This window comes from Pundamilia nyererei, unplaced genomic scaffold (assembly GCF_000239375.1).
Source record: "Pundamilia nyererei isolate P.nyererei 1_Seehausen unplaced genomic scaffold, PunNye1.0 scaffold00088, whole genome shotgun sequence".
NCBI classification, from domain to species: domain Eukaryota; kingdom Metazoa; phylum Chordata; class Actinopteri; order Cichliformes; family Cichlidae; genus Pundamilia; species Pundamilia nyererei.
Genome location: NW_005187489.1, coordinates 1,683,126 through 1,696,676, shown reverse-complemented (window position 1 = coordinate 1,696,676; position 13,551 = coordinate 1,683,126). Strand labels below are relative to the sequence as shown.

The 13,551-nt window shown below is 48.1% G+C and overlaps 1 protein-coding gene across 6 annotated transcripts in view; it reads right to left on the bottom strand.

The window, feature by feature from the left end:
- tiam2a (TIAM Rac1 associated GEF 2a) overlaps positions 1 to 13,551 on the bottom strand; it is a 60,036-nt gene that overhangs the window by 32,639 nt on the left and 13,846 nt on the right. Inside the window, exons 1-6 of one of the 6 annotated variants that reach the window (XM_013912371.1) lie at positions 10,451 to 10,561; positions 7,060 to 7,153; positions 5,156 to 6,340; positions 2,029 to 2,473; positions 1,589 to 1,761; positions 1,056 to 1,280 (exon numbers count right to left, since the gene is read on the bottom strand). In XM_013912371.1, the coding sequence (XP_013767825.1) occupies positions 1,056 to 1,280; positions 1,589 to 1,761; positions 2,029 to 2,473; positions 5,156 to 6,334 (2,022 nt within the window). In that variant the 5' untranslated portion in view covers positions 6,335 to 6,340; positions 7,060 to 7,153; positions 10,451 to 10,561. Of the gene's footprint in view, positions 1 to 1,055; positions 1,281 to 1,588; positions 1,762 to 2,028; positions 2,474 to 2,581; positions 2,629 to 4,518; positions 4,647 to 4,685; positions 4,783 to 5,155; positions 6,341 to 7,059; positions 7,154 to 10,331; positions 10,396 to 10,450; positions 10,562 to 13,551 lie in introns of those variants that run through there. The other 5 variants (XM_013912372.1, XM_013912370.1, XM_013912373.1 and 2 more) reach the window with 5 other exon arrangements.

Sequence of the window (13,551 nt, the reverse complement as noted above, 5' to 3'; positions counted from 1 at the left end):
CTCTTTTCTTATTTTCCCTCTTTAACATCTGCCTGATCTCTCTCTACACATCCTTCAATGCTGCTTCACTGCACTGTGTGTGTGTGTGTGTGTGTGTGTGTGTGTGTGTGTGTGTGTGTGGGGGTGTGTGTGTGTGTGTGTGTAGACTTCAAACATGCTCTACTGGCACCATAGACATAGGTGGGGGTAGGCAGAGACATCAAAGTAGTGCCCTGTTGGTGCTGCACAACTCCCCCAGAACCTTAAATCTATCATCAGCCTCATGGCGTCTTTATCAGTCCGGTCCTGACCCCATCATTGACTCCAACCATGTCCGTCTTCTTGTCTTGGCGTACCAGCTAATTGAAAACAGACCTGAGGACAAAGTTGGGCGGTGACATCTCCACGGATCAGCCCTGCAGTGAGCTTTTATCAGGTCCTCGTGTCTAATGTGGTGCAAAAAATGAAACGGACTGACCACCCTGTCAGCCACGACAACAGCCTGACGCTGCAAGACACACTGTTTTCCCGTCACAGTGTTTTTCTTCCTGCTAAGCTACAGGTTTGGAGCTTTTTCCAGCCCTTTGTGATCTGCTGTATGTAGGCTAAAACAGCGCTGGGTGCTTCGGATTCTCCCTCCGGCTGCGAGGAGGAGGGAGAGGATAATGCATGTTGAGAGCCCATTACCGGGAAACATCTGGAATCCCAATCACATGTTTGGGGAGAGAGCTGCTCCCCTGGGCCCCTCGCGACACGTTTGGGACTGAAGCATTTAGGCCACTTCACCCACCCGCAGACGAAAATGAAACACAGGCTCGTCACCGCAGTCCAAAAAAGAAATAATCAGAAAAATGAAGTAGGGCACATTGTGTGGTTTCACCATGAATTATGCAGGGTAACGACACGCAGATGAGTTTAAAAACTGAAACATGAAGCGAGCACACGTTACGCCACTGAATCCGTTTATCACCGCTGCGAACGAAGCAGATTTTCTCTGAGAATTTGTCTCAACAGCAGGAAGTGTGCGAGCCCTCGTAGCTAATGTCTCCCCGTAGACCTCATCGCCACCTGCTCACCTGGTTTTCGATAGCTTTGCGGTTCTTTGGATCGCTGACTACGGTCAGCTGCAGCTCGGCCATCTTCTTCATCTTCCCGTCCATGTCGATCTTCTGCAGCAGAGCGCGGACCTGGCTCCGCAGCAGGCGCACCGTATCCTCCTTCCCCTGGCGCTTGGCCAGCAGCGAGGCACTTGCGGAGTGGATCGCCGTCACCCAGTTTTCCAGGTCGGTCTGGTTGCTGGCCTGGAAGGGAAATAAAGAAACGAGGAGCTCAAACCGCTGACCAGTATTTCCATTACATGCACGATAAAGTTACTGTACCATTTATCTCAGAAAGATCATTAGGAGGCAGCTGAAAGACTCCTGCTTAAATCAAGGTTAATGTGCTCTTTTCATCCTGAGAGGAGACTGGATGAGAAATCAGTTGAGCCCTTTTTAAATGAGACTTGGGCTCTAAGGTCATTTTATATGAAAAAAGAAACCAGTGGGTGTGTGCAAAGACTTTCTGAGAAATCTTGAGTCACAAGCACAGGAGTCAGGTGACTCTTCACCTGGAAGAGGTAGACGTCTCCATACGAGTTGCTGAGGCAGAACACGTTCTCCTTCTTGGGATGCTCAGGAACAGCCTGGACGATGCTGTCCTCGGCCAGGAGGGCGTAGCGGGGCGACAGCTCCTGCTCCGGAGAGCCTTTACTGTAAGTTTCATAGAACAGCAATGTGCACCCTGGAAAGGGAAGGAAATGCTTTTACCGTGTGATTATTGCAGACACTGTGTCCTTGTTCAACATGAAAAATTATCTAAGCAATGAACTTCAGCAGAATTGGAGTTGTTGCTGTGACATTGAGACATAAAAGCACAAATCCTGCACAGAATCAGAAAAATGGCAAGAATGCCTCACTTCATATATTTTATGTGCTCTTCTGATATTTCCAACTAACCCAAACTTTGAATTCTTCATCTGAGTTTCAAGGACAGGACACCGAAGCTCACCTTTCAAGGTCACCCAGTACTGCTTCCACTTGCGCCGCGTCACCAGCTCCAGCTTCCTGTCCTTGTGCAGAGTAACGAGGGGTTTGAAGGAAAGCCAGCCGGCCCGTCTAACCACCCCCTGCTCTTTTTCAAACAGCAGGTCGAGCTGCTCGAGCGAGCCTTCGGCAGATTCGCTGCTGCTCTCGTCTTCCTCGGTGCCGGTGGACGGCACTCTTCTCTCACCTCCTCCCTGCCCGGTACCCGTCTCCAGCTCCCTCATGAAGTTTTCGTAGATGTTCTGGCGAAGGGCATCGTTGGTCGTTTGGTGAATGGCTCCTGAAGATTGGGCCCTGGAGGCTCCGGGAAACCAGAGGAGGCTGGAGACCTGGGAGGGGGAGCTGGTGTCTGCAGTCAGACCATCCACCCCACTGTCAAACGTATCACTCAGGTCCTTGTACCGGGGTTCCTGAGGAGGCACAAAAGGTGAAGAAATTGAATGAAGAGTGTGAGAAAAGTCAATTGGAGGAAGATCAGAAGTGTGGGGCTGGCTGCAGATTACAAACTTGGCTCTGACCTGCATTGTTCCCATCCACATTTAGGCAAAACACAGCATGTTTGCCCTCCAGGTGTACAGACTTCTGTAGGTACCTGTGAGCTTACAGCGGGACACAAATCAACTCTGCTTCTTTCAATTAGCCCCAAGGCGCTGCGAAACTTTTGAAAAATCGAGGCAAACCACTCGAACCTACTTCAAAGTCTGCATTACAGTCTCGAAATTCTTCCTAGGCTGAAAAAGTGGGACAAATTTCCTGTGATGGCACCTGAGAGGTTGGCACCCTCCAGGCTCAGACAATTTCACGTCATTTGAGGTCTGCTGTGGCTTCCCAATTCCCCAAATGAATACTTGATGGAATTGCACCCTTTCATGCCTAATGACAGCCTACCTACACTTGACTAGATTGGAGCATTGATTCCGCCCCTGGCAACAGAGCGGAGCGCTCTCAGCGTGCAGACGCGCACGGCGTCACGACAGAGCTCTGTCTCGTTTCGCTCCAACCTGTCTGCGTCTTCTCATTCCTTAATGCGCATTTCGTGCTGCATCCACACTCACCCTTCTTCATATTTAGCATGTAGTTCTGCCTCCCTGCGCCCTGTAACTAGGCAGCAAAGGGTTCATGTTTAAGTTTCACAGCAGGACTGAACCCGGTGAACTCGGTGCTCACTTGAGGACAGGCTTTGTTTACCATTTCGTCCTCTTGTAGCAACCATGAAATGTGCCGTTGTTTAGTTAGTAGCTGTAGATGCACACTGTGCAGAGGGCCAGTTTCCTTTAGCCCAACTCTATCCAGCCTCTCCTCACCGTCCTCCATCTGCTTTTCATTACAAGCAGATTCTTGGTCTTTGGCATCAGGGTCGCTATGTGACCTTTAAACCCACGAGTCCAGGGGAACCATAGCTGATGACCTGCTGAAAGGAGGCACTGTGACCAGCCCGCAGAGATATTGCACACCGAAGTTTGGCATCAAAACGGCTCCCAAAGGAAAGAGGAAATACAGTTTTAAACAGCTCAATGAATTTAACGAGAACTTGTTGCATGCCCCGTTGATTACGGAGAAAGGAAACCCCTGAGCATTAATCACTGACTTGTTTGTGAATTTGCCTGATTGGTTCAATTAGTTTATACCAAACTGCACCAGAAATGCAGACTTCGTAAGTATTTATGTGCTTCACACAATTACCCGTAATCAGCATTGATTACCAGACCTCGGTCCACTTCTTTGAATTTTACTTCTGGACGAGGAAACAAAACTGGAGCAGATCGATCCTGCACCAGCACGTGGTTAGAAATTAGCGCAGCAGCCTTAGAAGGAGGCATTTTTTTAAAAACACTCAAAATGAGTCGAGTAAGCACAGGGTCAGAAAACTGCGTCACAGCAAAGCTTCTTGTATATTTCACTGAAAATAATCAAGACGTTTCAGCACGAGAAGCAGCTTACACAGTCTCCAAGAAGAAAACGCCTTCTCATTTGTTCTTCTCTGTCCTTTGTTTCGCTCCTAGACTCAACCGACTGAACACCAATCCCTATTAGCAGATTTATTCTCCGAGGAACGTGAGGGGAGACCCGAAAATCTGAACACAACAACCAGAACAAACATAAGTCACTCATTAACGTTAGAGGAGGGGTGGGGTTAAATCTTCAGCTCGGATTTAGTCTCACTCTACAGATCCTCTCAAAGGCTTACAGCTATTCTCTTGGCAGCACCCAAACAGCGTTCTGAAAACTTTTACAAGGCACAGCTAAACGAATTAATGCAGGAACAATTGCTTTCAAGCCCTCAAAGAAGGGAGGGACGAGAGTTCAGGCTCAGTTTAAGCAAATGTTTTAGGTCAAATTAAAGCTTGTAAAAACCTGATGTTTGTACAACCAAAATCAGGCGGTTCCTGCGAGCACGTGCAGGCAGTGGGCTGACAGGCTGCTCTCCTCACAGCACAGGTATCGTTTTACTTACACGAAGATCAGCTGTCCACTCAAAAGTCAATGCACCTCCCACGGACATCTTCAGTAACACGATTAATCGATCCGACTTGTAAACGAACGAGCTAAATGTGTAAAAGAAAGTCCTGCATGTTGCTAGAAAACAGTCAGTGTGCAATAATACTACTTAGATTTACCCACCCAGTAAAAGTATTCGTGATATCTGATTACCAGCCCCGCACTCCTCTTCGTCGGAGCGTCGTCCATGCTTCGGCATTGTGCTAAAAGTCACTCCCATCCTTGTTCCCTCCTCACTAGAACAACTAGACCCAGCCCTGGCTGCTTTACAGATTTCATTTTGTGTCACCCCGCTGCGTCCTGTCCTCAGACAGCTGGTGTTGTGTTGCTAAAGGACCAGAGGACGGTGGTTGGTTCCCAGCCATGCCAGGACAACCACTGTGGCCCGCAATCATATAAATCTTGCCAGGAGGGAAACTGTCTGATGACCACTCCCTTCTTGGGCTAGATATGAAGATGCACTAAGATTTTCAAATATAGAATCTCTATAAAATATAAGGCATGGCTCTGTATGCATCCTGTGAGTGATAAAAAGAGTGTAATTCATTAAAGAGTAGTGACTAAACCCCAAAGCCCAACTTGTGCAGGCTCACCTGAGACTGAGACTTCCTCTTCTTGCGGCTGAGGCTGCCCGTCCAGTCACTGAAGCGTCTGATGCGGTTTTTGATGGAGTCTTTCTTCTGGAAGATGAAATCCGGCCCCACCTGTTCCACCTGCCGTTGCCCCTGGTCACAGTACTGGTCCAGGTTCTCGCTGACGGTGTGCGATTTGGGCCTGCGACAGGGCAGGGTGTACGAAGAGTACTGGCGGGGCTCTGGGCATTCTTCTTCCAAAGGAACGTCCAGGACGGACGCAAAGGACGCTCGGTGTGGCCTCTGGCCCGGTGGAGGCTCGTGTAGCTGGGAGGACAAGTCCCTGGCTGTGGGGAAAGTCGCAGCCATTGTGGGGTCTTTGTACAGATCTGTGATGGACAAAGGGGGGGACTGTTCTGCAAAGGAGACAATTTGGTGAATGGGGGAGTGTGCTAACGTTCTGCTGGCAGAGCAAGGCTGGTCCTGTTCACACAGCTCTGTGCTCGGCCCCCAGGGGGAGTCATACCAGGAGCCGTCAGAGCTCAGTGAGCTGCCTTTGCTGGTTCTGGCTGTGGAGGAAGTAGAGGCTGGAAGCGGAGCGCTGTGATGACCATCCTGCCTGCTGCCACTGGACCCAGGCAGACTGGGAGTCGATGCCGACTCCACATTGGGGGAGAACTTGAGGAGTTGGACCGGGCCAGTGGCTTCATCCAGGTGGAGAGGATTCCCCGAGGTGTTGGTGAACTCCACCCTGAGCGTGCCGTCCTTTTTGATCACCACCCGCGGGCTGCTTTGTTCCCCTAAAACCTCGTGCTCGTCATCATCTCCGTTCAGGGCGTGCCCGTTGAGTTCGACCCCGTATGGATTATCATCGTCTGACATGTGCCGCTTCCTTATGCCGCATCCAGGGGACCGATGCCAGCGGTGCTGAGCCGGGCTCCCCCTCACTCCTTTGGAGACGTAGTCACAGAGCCGGGCAGAGTAAGGCTGTCGGCTTTTAGGAGGCGACAGACAGCCACGGCCAACGCACCTGGCCTTGTACCCTGAGCCTACCGGAGCATTTTTCCACCACGAATGAGGAGACAGAGCATCACCTTTGGCTGAGCCTAGCTTTAATGAATATGGCTTCTGTTTCCCGGGGAAGATAAAGCTGGTGCCTTTGGGACCCTGAATGCTGTACTGGCTCTCTGAATTTCCCATCCTGCCCTGGAAAAAAACATAGAAAAAAGGAAACAAAACCATAATGTCACGACTGGAAAATTCGTGGTTCTTACACATTAGACATGGTATGACATAATGCTGATTCATCAGAGGCATAAATTTAACTTATTACTCATAAACAATAACGGATACACACAGTCATCTGAGCTACAGTGACAACAGCAGCAGGATTAATACGTCGCTGATGTCTTCCATAGCTTATTCTGCTGCATCAGGTCACTGATGCTTAATGATGTCTCCCTCTCACTTTATTATATTCTTGCAGGAGCAGATAACTGACACCAGCAGGCTTTAGTCTGTCGTGGTCGTTGTGTTGACAATTAAAAACTTTTAGATGCTTCACAGCTCTCTTACATTAGCATCAGAGAGCTGTGACAAGACTCCACACTGCCGGTAAGACTATTACCGTGTCCGCCGTCGCCCATGATGTGATTGCATAACAGGTGGAAGTAAGGCCAAACACTTCTAACAGCCTTCAAGTCTTTGAATTAGCAAACCGAGACGATCAGGAACTAAAATAAAGCCCTGCATGACGCGTGGGAAGGATGCAACACTTCAGGTCTTTTATAAGATTCAAAATCTCTTTTTCAAGAGTGACCTGGCTATTAAATAAAATGAAAGTTGACCAGATAAAGAAGACAGAAAGCTGAGGGGTTGAACTAAAGCATAATGCTGACCCTGGTCTGAAGGCTCCTTACACTCACCTCTGAAGCCTCGTCTCAGACTGGAGCTTCTATGTTCGCGCCACTCTCCGCCTCATTTCTCAAAATAAACTCATTCCTCCGTCGTCTGGCTCATCTGAAACACACAGGGAGAGGTTGGCTTAGTGCTTTCCACAAAACTGTAATTTACTTTGTGTAATGAGCAGAGGACAGCATTTGGTGCATGCACGTTTGTTTTTTCATTTTGTAAAAATGATTTAGGACCGTGTCCTCGAAAATGCAAAGTACAAGAAAAGTTCCTTCCTGTACGAGGTAGCACGTCCAGCAGTGCCACACAGACGCTACAGCGCCCCCCCCCCCATCAGCTGTCCAAACCAAACATTTGATGCATTTTTCCACCTCCCTCCGAGTAAATGACGTCGTCTTTGATCGGGTTTGGGAAAGCATTTCAAAGCCAGCTACAGTTTACCCATCTGTTTATTTTTAAACCTTTGAATCCTCGCTCGCTCCTTTTTTCAGCCATCATCTCCAAATTCGTCCAGGGGGCCGGGATCCAAAGGAGAAGAACGAGTGCACCACGTGTCTCTGCAGGCAATGTGACTGCCTTGCGTGTGTGTAACACAACACGCCTAAACGCATGCAGTAATGCAGTCTGAGAGGGCTTTCAAACGGTGCTAACTCTGCTAAGCCTCGCAGCATACGTACAGCATGTGTACAGCATGTGTACGGTTACAGTAAAAACAAAGCTCGCTGCCAAGTGTCACCTCAGGATTAAGTGATCTGCAGCATTAAGAGTTTATCTGCTCCTGCTTGGGTGCACCTTGACTGCGAGGTGAGATCAAGACGTGTTGGCGGAGTAAGTGAACTAAAGTTAAAGAGCGCATTTAATACAGGGAGAAAGGAATTCCAGGAAACATCAACATTTTAAATAGAAAGAAAAAATAAAAGCCACTTGAGGAAATGATTCTCTTCTTCTGCAGCTGTTTAGAACGAGTGTGAAAAGTAGCAGCAGAAAGCAGAGTGGAAACTTGGCTGTGGAGACGAGCAGGCCCGGTAATGAACTCGAACCGCGAGTCTGACACGATCAGGGTATTAACTAAACATTTGCTTCATTTCACAAGAGTTATACGGAGAAGATGTTGAATATAAGCATGAAATATAATCCTGAGTTACTGAAGCAGCTTTTCTCCAGGAATACATTTCCGGATATATCATGAGATGCTTTATTTATCCCACAGTTGGGAAAATTGCTGCCATTATTCTTACGAACCCTGGAAAAAGTCAAGCTGGGAGCGTTTATGGAGTATATGGTCAAACCCTCGTCTTCAGTAGTAATCTGACCAATGATAGCCCGCGTTACCTCCCAACTTCTGTTGTTCAAGAGCCAAGCAGAGCAGAAGGAGCTAAAAAGCAGAGTTAGCCTGATTCAGATGCTTTCTACATGAATGGAGAGTAACTAAACTATTCTCTTTCAGGAGTAAAAGACTAAGGAAGCAGCTGTCGGGAATCAACATAAAGCTGGTTGTCAAACTTGTCACAACGACGGCTTTCTTCTAAACGCTACCACTGATGCTTTTCTTGCAAAGTTTATTCAGGGGAGAGCAGAGCTGTGGGTATGAAAGGCTCAAAGGCGTGCCAACACACAAACTAAGGCACACGTTTGCCTTCTGCTGCGCGCCGAACCGGAGCATTATGCGACTGTTTTCGGAGAACAACAAGACAAGTCTTCCTTTTTAGCTGCGAACCGCTGCACCCGGTCGTGAACTCTCCCTCCCTCTTCCCCTTCTTCCCCTTCAGTCCTCTGTTCACGTTAAAAGGCTTCCTACAGGCCATCTGCTCAAGGGCAAAGGGAGCATTGCCACCCCGTTGCTCCTCGGCACACACCCCGTGACCTGGCATTCTTCTCAGCCCGGCCCTGGGTGACTCCTACGTAAGCTCCGTGTTTAGTCTGGCACCGTGTGTGTCTTGGGTCTGCGATTCAGGATAACGGTGAGGAATGAGCCACGCCTCATTTTGGTGTAAACACAGCAGGTATGTGAATTGTCGAGGATGTAACTGCCTTTTTTTTCCTTTCACCAAGACCACCGTGCATTTGTAGCAGAGAAGCTCCAACCTCTAAACTCAAACCCACACGTGCAGAGTCTGGATTTCCTAACCTGGCCCTTCGTGTGCTTCAATCTAAACTATAGAAACAGAGCAGCAGGAAAAAACTCCAGACACAGCAGTGACACACTCCCTGAAGCCCCACGGTAACATCACGCTGCTGCTGCTAGGGCAGCTTTAAACCCACTCTGCCACCACACAGGAATCCTGCTGAAAATACAGGCAAGGTTTTGTTTGAAGAAAAGAATATATCACAGTGAAAGTGACAAAATAACCTCAAATATAATAAAGGATACCAACAAGGTTTCAATCTTTCTGAATTATTGTGCACTAGGAGCTATGAGGTCATTTGTTATTGGTTGTGAGTGTTAACACAATCGCACCGCTTTCCTCCTGTCAAATCACAGCCTGTGGGACTAGTCTCTTATCACTTTCCTCTGGCGCTGCGACAGCTCGGCTCTTAAAGCAACAGCACGCGTAAAGCTTCTCTCTCAGACTCACAAATTAAATTCAAAGTCATGCAAAACACCGTCGTTTCTTTCCGGGCAAAGAAAAACAACAACAGGAAGTGAAGAAGAAGAGAAAACAGGGTGGTTGAAGCCAAAGACCACGCCGTCTCCTGCTGACTTTTTGTCATACGAATCAGATTTAAAGTATCCTGCGGTTGTTTGCTTATGAGCAGAAACGTCCATCTATGAATCACTTGCTGAAAGCCCGTAATACTGTGCGGTGGATCCAGCCAAAGCCACCAAACATCCATCAAAGTGCTTGTTAAGTGTCTTTCTGACTTTTTCATTATACATTTAGAAGCTCTGAGCCTGGCTGCCGACCAAAAATGTCATGGCAGCCTGCTGAAAGATTTATACGTGTATGCCACCGCCATTCCAGACTAATGCCAAGAAAATGAAAATGTTTCCAAACACTTTTCGTACAATCGTGCAAACATCTAGAAACTTCACACAAAGTTTAGACAAAGGAACAAGTCTGTCAAACAAAGTTGTTCTCGTGAGTCAGACGAACGCGACGACTGGCAGAAGCAATAAAGTCTCAGACTGAGAAAGATGACCTTGTTGTGTCTTCATGTACAAGGCTGCAAGCTGGAAGCAAGTACATAGAGTTAGGCCGGATACAAGAGATACAAAGCGAAGCTAGCAGATCCAGGTGGGAACTAAACAGCATTCACACATGCAAGCACACAGTGTAAACCACACCTGTGCATCTGATAATGGGGAGCACAATGCAGCCTCTCCACTCCAGGCTCTTCTTAATCCAGTAAGCAGGAGAAACAAAGGGAGACAAAGATAAAACTCCAGTCCAGAGCAGACCTTACCTCCGTGGCCCGGGCTTTAATCTAAAAGCTCTTTGAAGAGCTTGCAAAGGAGAAATCTAGCTGCTGTTCTCTGATCTGGATTCACTCTGGGGAGGCTCGTTGAGTCTTAAAGCAACACTCACACACACTGCATCTGACTCACACACACACACCCAGGCACACTGGAGGACAAGTGGAAACTCCCTCCCGGCTTTGGAGGAGCAGCGAATCACAATCCTCCGAGGGTAACCCTGGGTAACGGAGCGCCAAGAGGAAAAACCAGAGAGGAAAAAGTGAAAGGTCCTCGACAGAAGAGCTCTCTCAGGAAGAGAGGCGAGGATGTTTTATAACGCTCATCCAGCGCAGAAAGGCTCCACTACTCCAACGTGTTGTTTTTCCTACATCCAGCTTTTCCGTTGGCAAGGAGCAGGACGCAGGGTCCGCTGCAGCCCAGGCGGTTTTCCATAGCAGTCTGAGGGGATTGGCCGAGACAAGCTGGCGTGTAATGGCTGCAGCGCTGCCTGGGAGGCACTGCTGAGGGCGCAATGACTGGAGCTCTTGTCTGACCCTAAATACCACAATGACCCCAAGAGGAGGCCAAGGAGGCAGCCAGCCACCCCCAAGAGAGAGATGTGTGCGTGTTTAGTGTAGAAGAATATAAAAAGAGCGGGACAGCGACATGCCTGAGCCTTTTGAACGTTTCTGTTGGCCGGGAAGGAAGTCCTAATTTGAAGGGAGTTGATTTAAAATGCAACAAAAAAGCAAAACTTCCCGGGAATTCGACTTTCTCAAAGTGTTGTGACTAAGCCGTCTCCCAGCGGAGACAGATTTGAGACCGCCGTCGGGCTAAAAACACACGCATGCCTCCATTTCTCTATGGTTCGCATAACTGTGGTCAGAGTCAAACTGGACCCATTAACAAAGCCACACCAGAACACAGCACGACATCAGAACTGGACCCTGTGTGCCAGACGGCTCTCTCACTTTATTTCAGAGTAACTGAGCGAAGATTACTGGATGTTTGGGGACGTATCAGCGCTTATAGCACATATAACGAGAACGTTCAGATGGATTCTCCTCCAGAAAATCATTGTGGTCTGAATGGCGATTCAAAGTCATGTCCGTGCACGCTGTTCGAGCAGCTGTGGATAGGCTTCCATCAGCCGGCTGCTTCTGCTTGACACACAGACATCAGCTCCGGGACACAATATCAGCAGCGTTCACCAGAGCTAAACAACATTGTTAACAGCACAATGGTCCTCGTGGCCCAGTCTGAGCTGCTCTCAAAGGCCTTTGTCCGGCTATAGATGGAGGCAGCTAAAAGGTTGGTCAACAACACACTTGGAGTGACTGGGAGACGTGAAAAGAGCGAGGCAGCGAGAAAGACAGAGGAGGCAGGCAGGGCCGCTGTGATGCATATTCATACAGAGCAGGTGCTCGGTCTAATTCCTCCCGGCCAAATGCTCTGACCCCTAATTACGATGAATTAAGGCTCCGACAAGCGCCGATCAACACAGCCAGATTAAATCCCCACACGTGCTCAAATCTCTGCACGATTTCCATTCACATCTCCAAGAGCTGAACTAGGTAGTTCATGGGGACTGTAGGTCACACTGCTCTACATGAAGACGTAACTCAAGAAAGCACCAACGCAGCTCATGTGTGCAGCAGCGCAGCTGTCGTGAAACACAAGGGAGTGACGTAACTGACAGGAATACAAGTCAGCAGAAGTTTGAGAACGAGTTCCGGAGGACCCCCGATGGCCTTTCAGGCACCGGGCTCAATAATAAGAGTGCGAGAGAATCTGCGCCCCGGATTTAAAATCAAAGTTTAAACAATTAACCCCCCCCGGGAAAAAAAATAAACATATGATGCACTCAAAAGCCCATCTATAATATCACATTTGGACAGTTCATCCCAGCAGTGTCATAAATTATTAAAAAGAGCAGAATTTGCAGCAGAAATTGAGCCTTATAAAAAAAAAAACTGACTTTAAATACCTTTAAAATCAATTTTTAAAATACAGATTTGTTGATTTGCTATTTATCAACGTGTCTTTACAAAAATCAGACATCAGTCATCTCTCTCATAAACAGCATGCTGGAGCCGTTCTCGTGGCTGGAGGCCGTTTATGGTTTGATGCCATTGATTATCCTGTTCACTGGGGACTGCAGTCTTCAGCAGTTTGTGAGTAAAACATCCACTGGGAGGAAATAAATAGAGCTTAATTGCTCATTTTAGCAGCAATTAGCACACAGCCTCACATTGAAACATCAATTTGGAATATTAAGAGTCTGGATTTGCTTTCAAAATAAAGCCTAGTGGGACGGACCGGGCGATGCAGGGCGGGTGTGTGTTTATTGTGCGTGTCTGGGGGATGTGCACTCACACACATCCCCCCACATAGGTGGGGTAGACTGAGGGAATTTACTTAAGCTGGGATACTTTAAGCCAGGGTGAAAGGTCAGGTCTTTTGTGCAATACCTTGTTTCACCCCGAAACCTGCTGCTTTTACAAATCTATGACTGAAACAAACAAATGTATCTTTTATGTTCATTTCCACAAATGTAAAAGTCTGAAAATATCATGAAGTGCATTCAAACTCATCTCTCGGCTTCTGTGTCATTCAGAGACTCAAAGGTTATCCCTCCCACTATTAATCATCTGTTCCTCATCCTTCTGTTCCAAACTGCGATGTCCGTTTTTCCCGCCAGCTTCCCTGCTGTCAGCTCCTCTGCACAGTGGTGCTCCTGTCAGACGAAGCAGGCCTCTGCACCGAGAGTTTGGCACCAACTTTAAATAAACCGGGATGTGTGCGTTCAGGCTCTCAGCTAACAACACTGCAGGGACTGCGCTCTGTGTTCACACTGACAGTGTTAAAATCTAATGTGAGAAATGTTGTTTAAACATCTTTGGGGCCTTTTCTTTAGAGGGGACACGGGCTGAGGACATCCTCCAGGGTGTGTCAGCTTCCATCTGTTGCACAAGAGTGTGCATGTTCACATGAATGCGCACTTTTATGTGCATGCTTGGAATGGCAGAGGGACGAATAGGTTACAGGCTCTCAATCAAGAAGACTGTGTGTGTGTGTGTGTGTGTGTGTGTGTGTGTGTGTGTGTGTG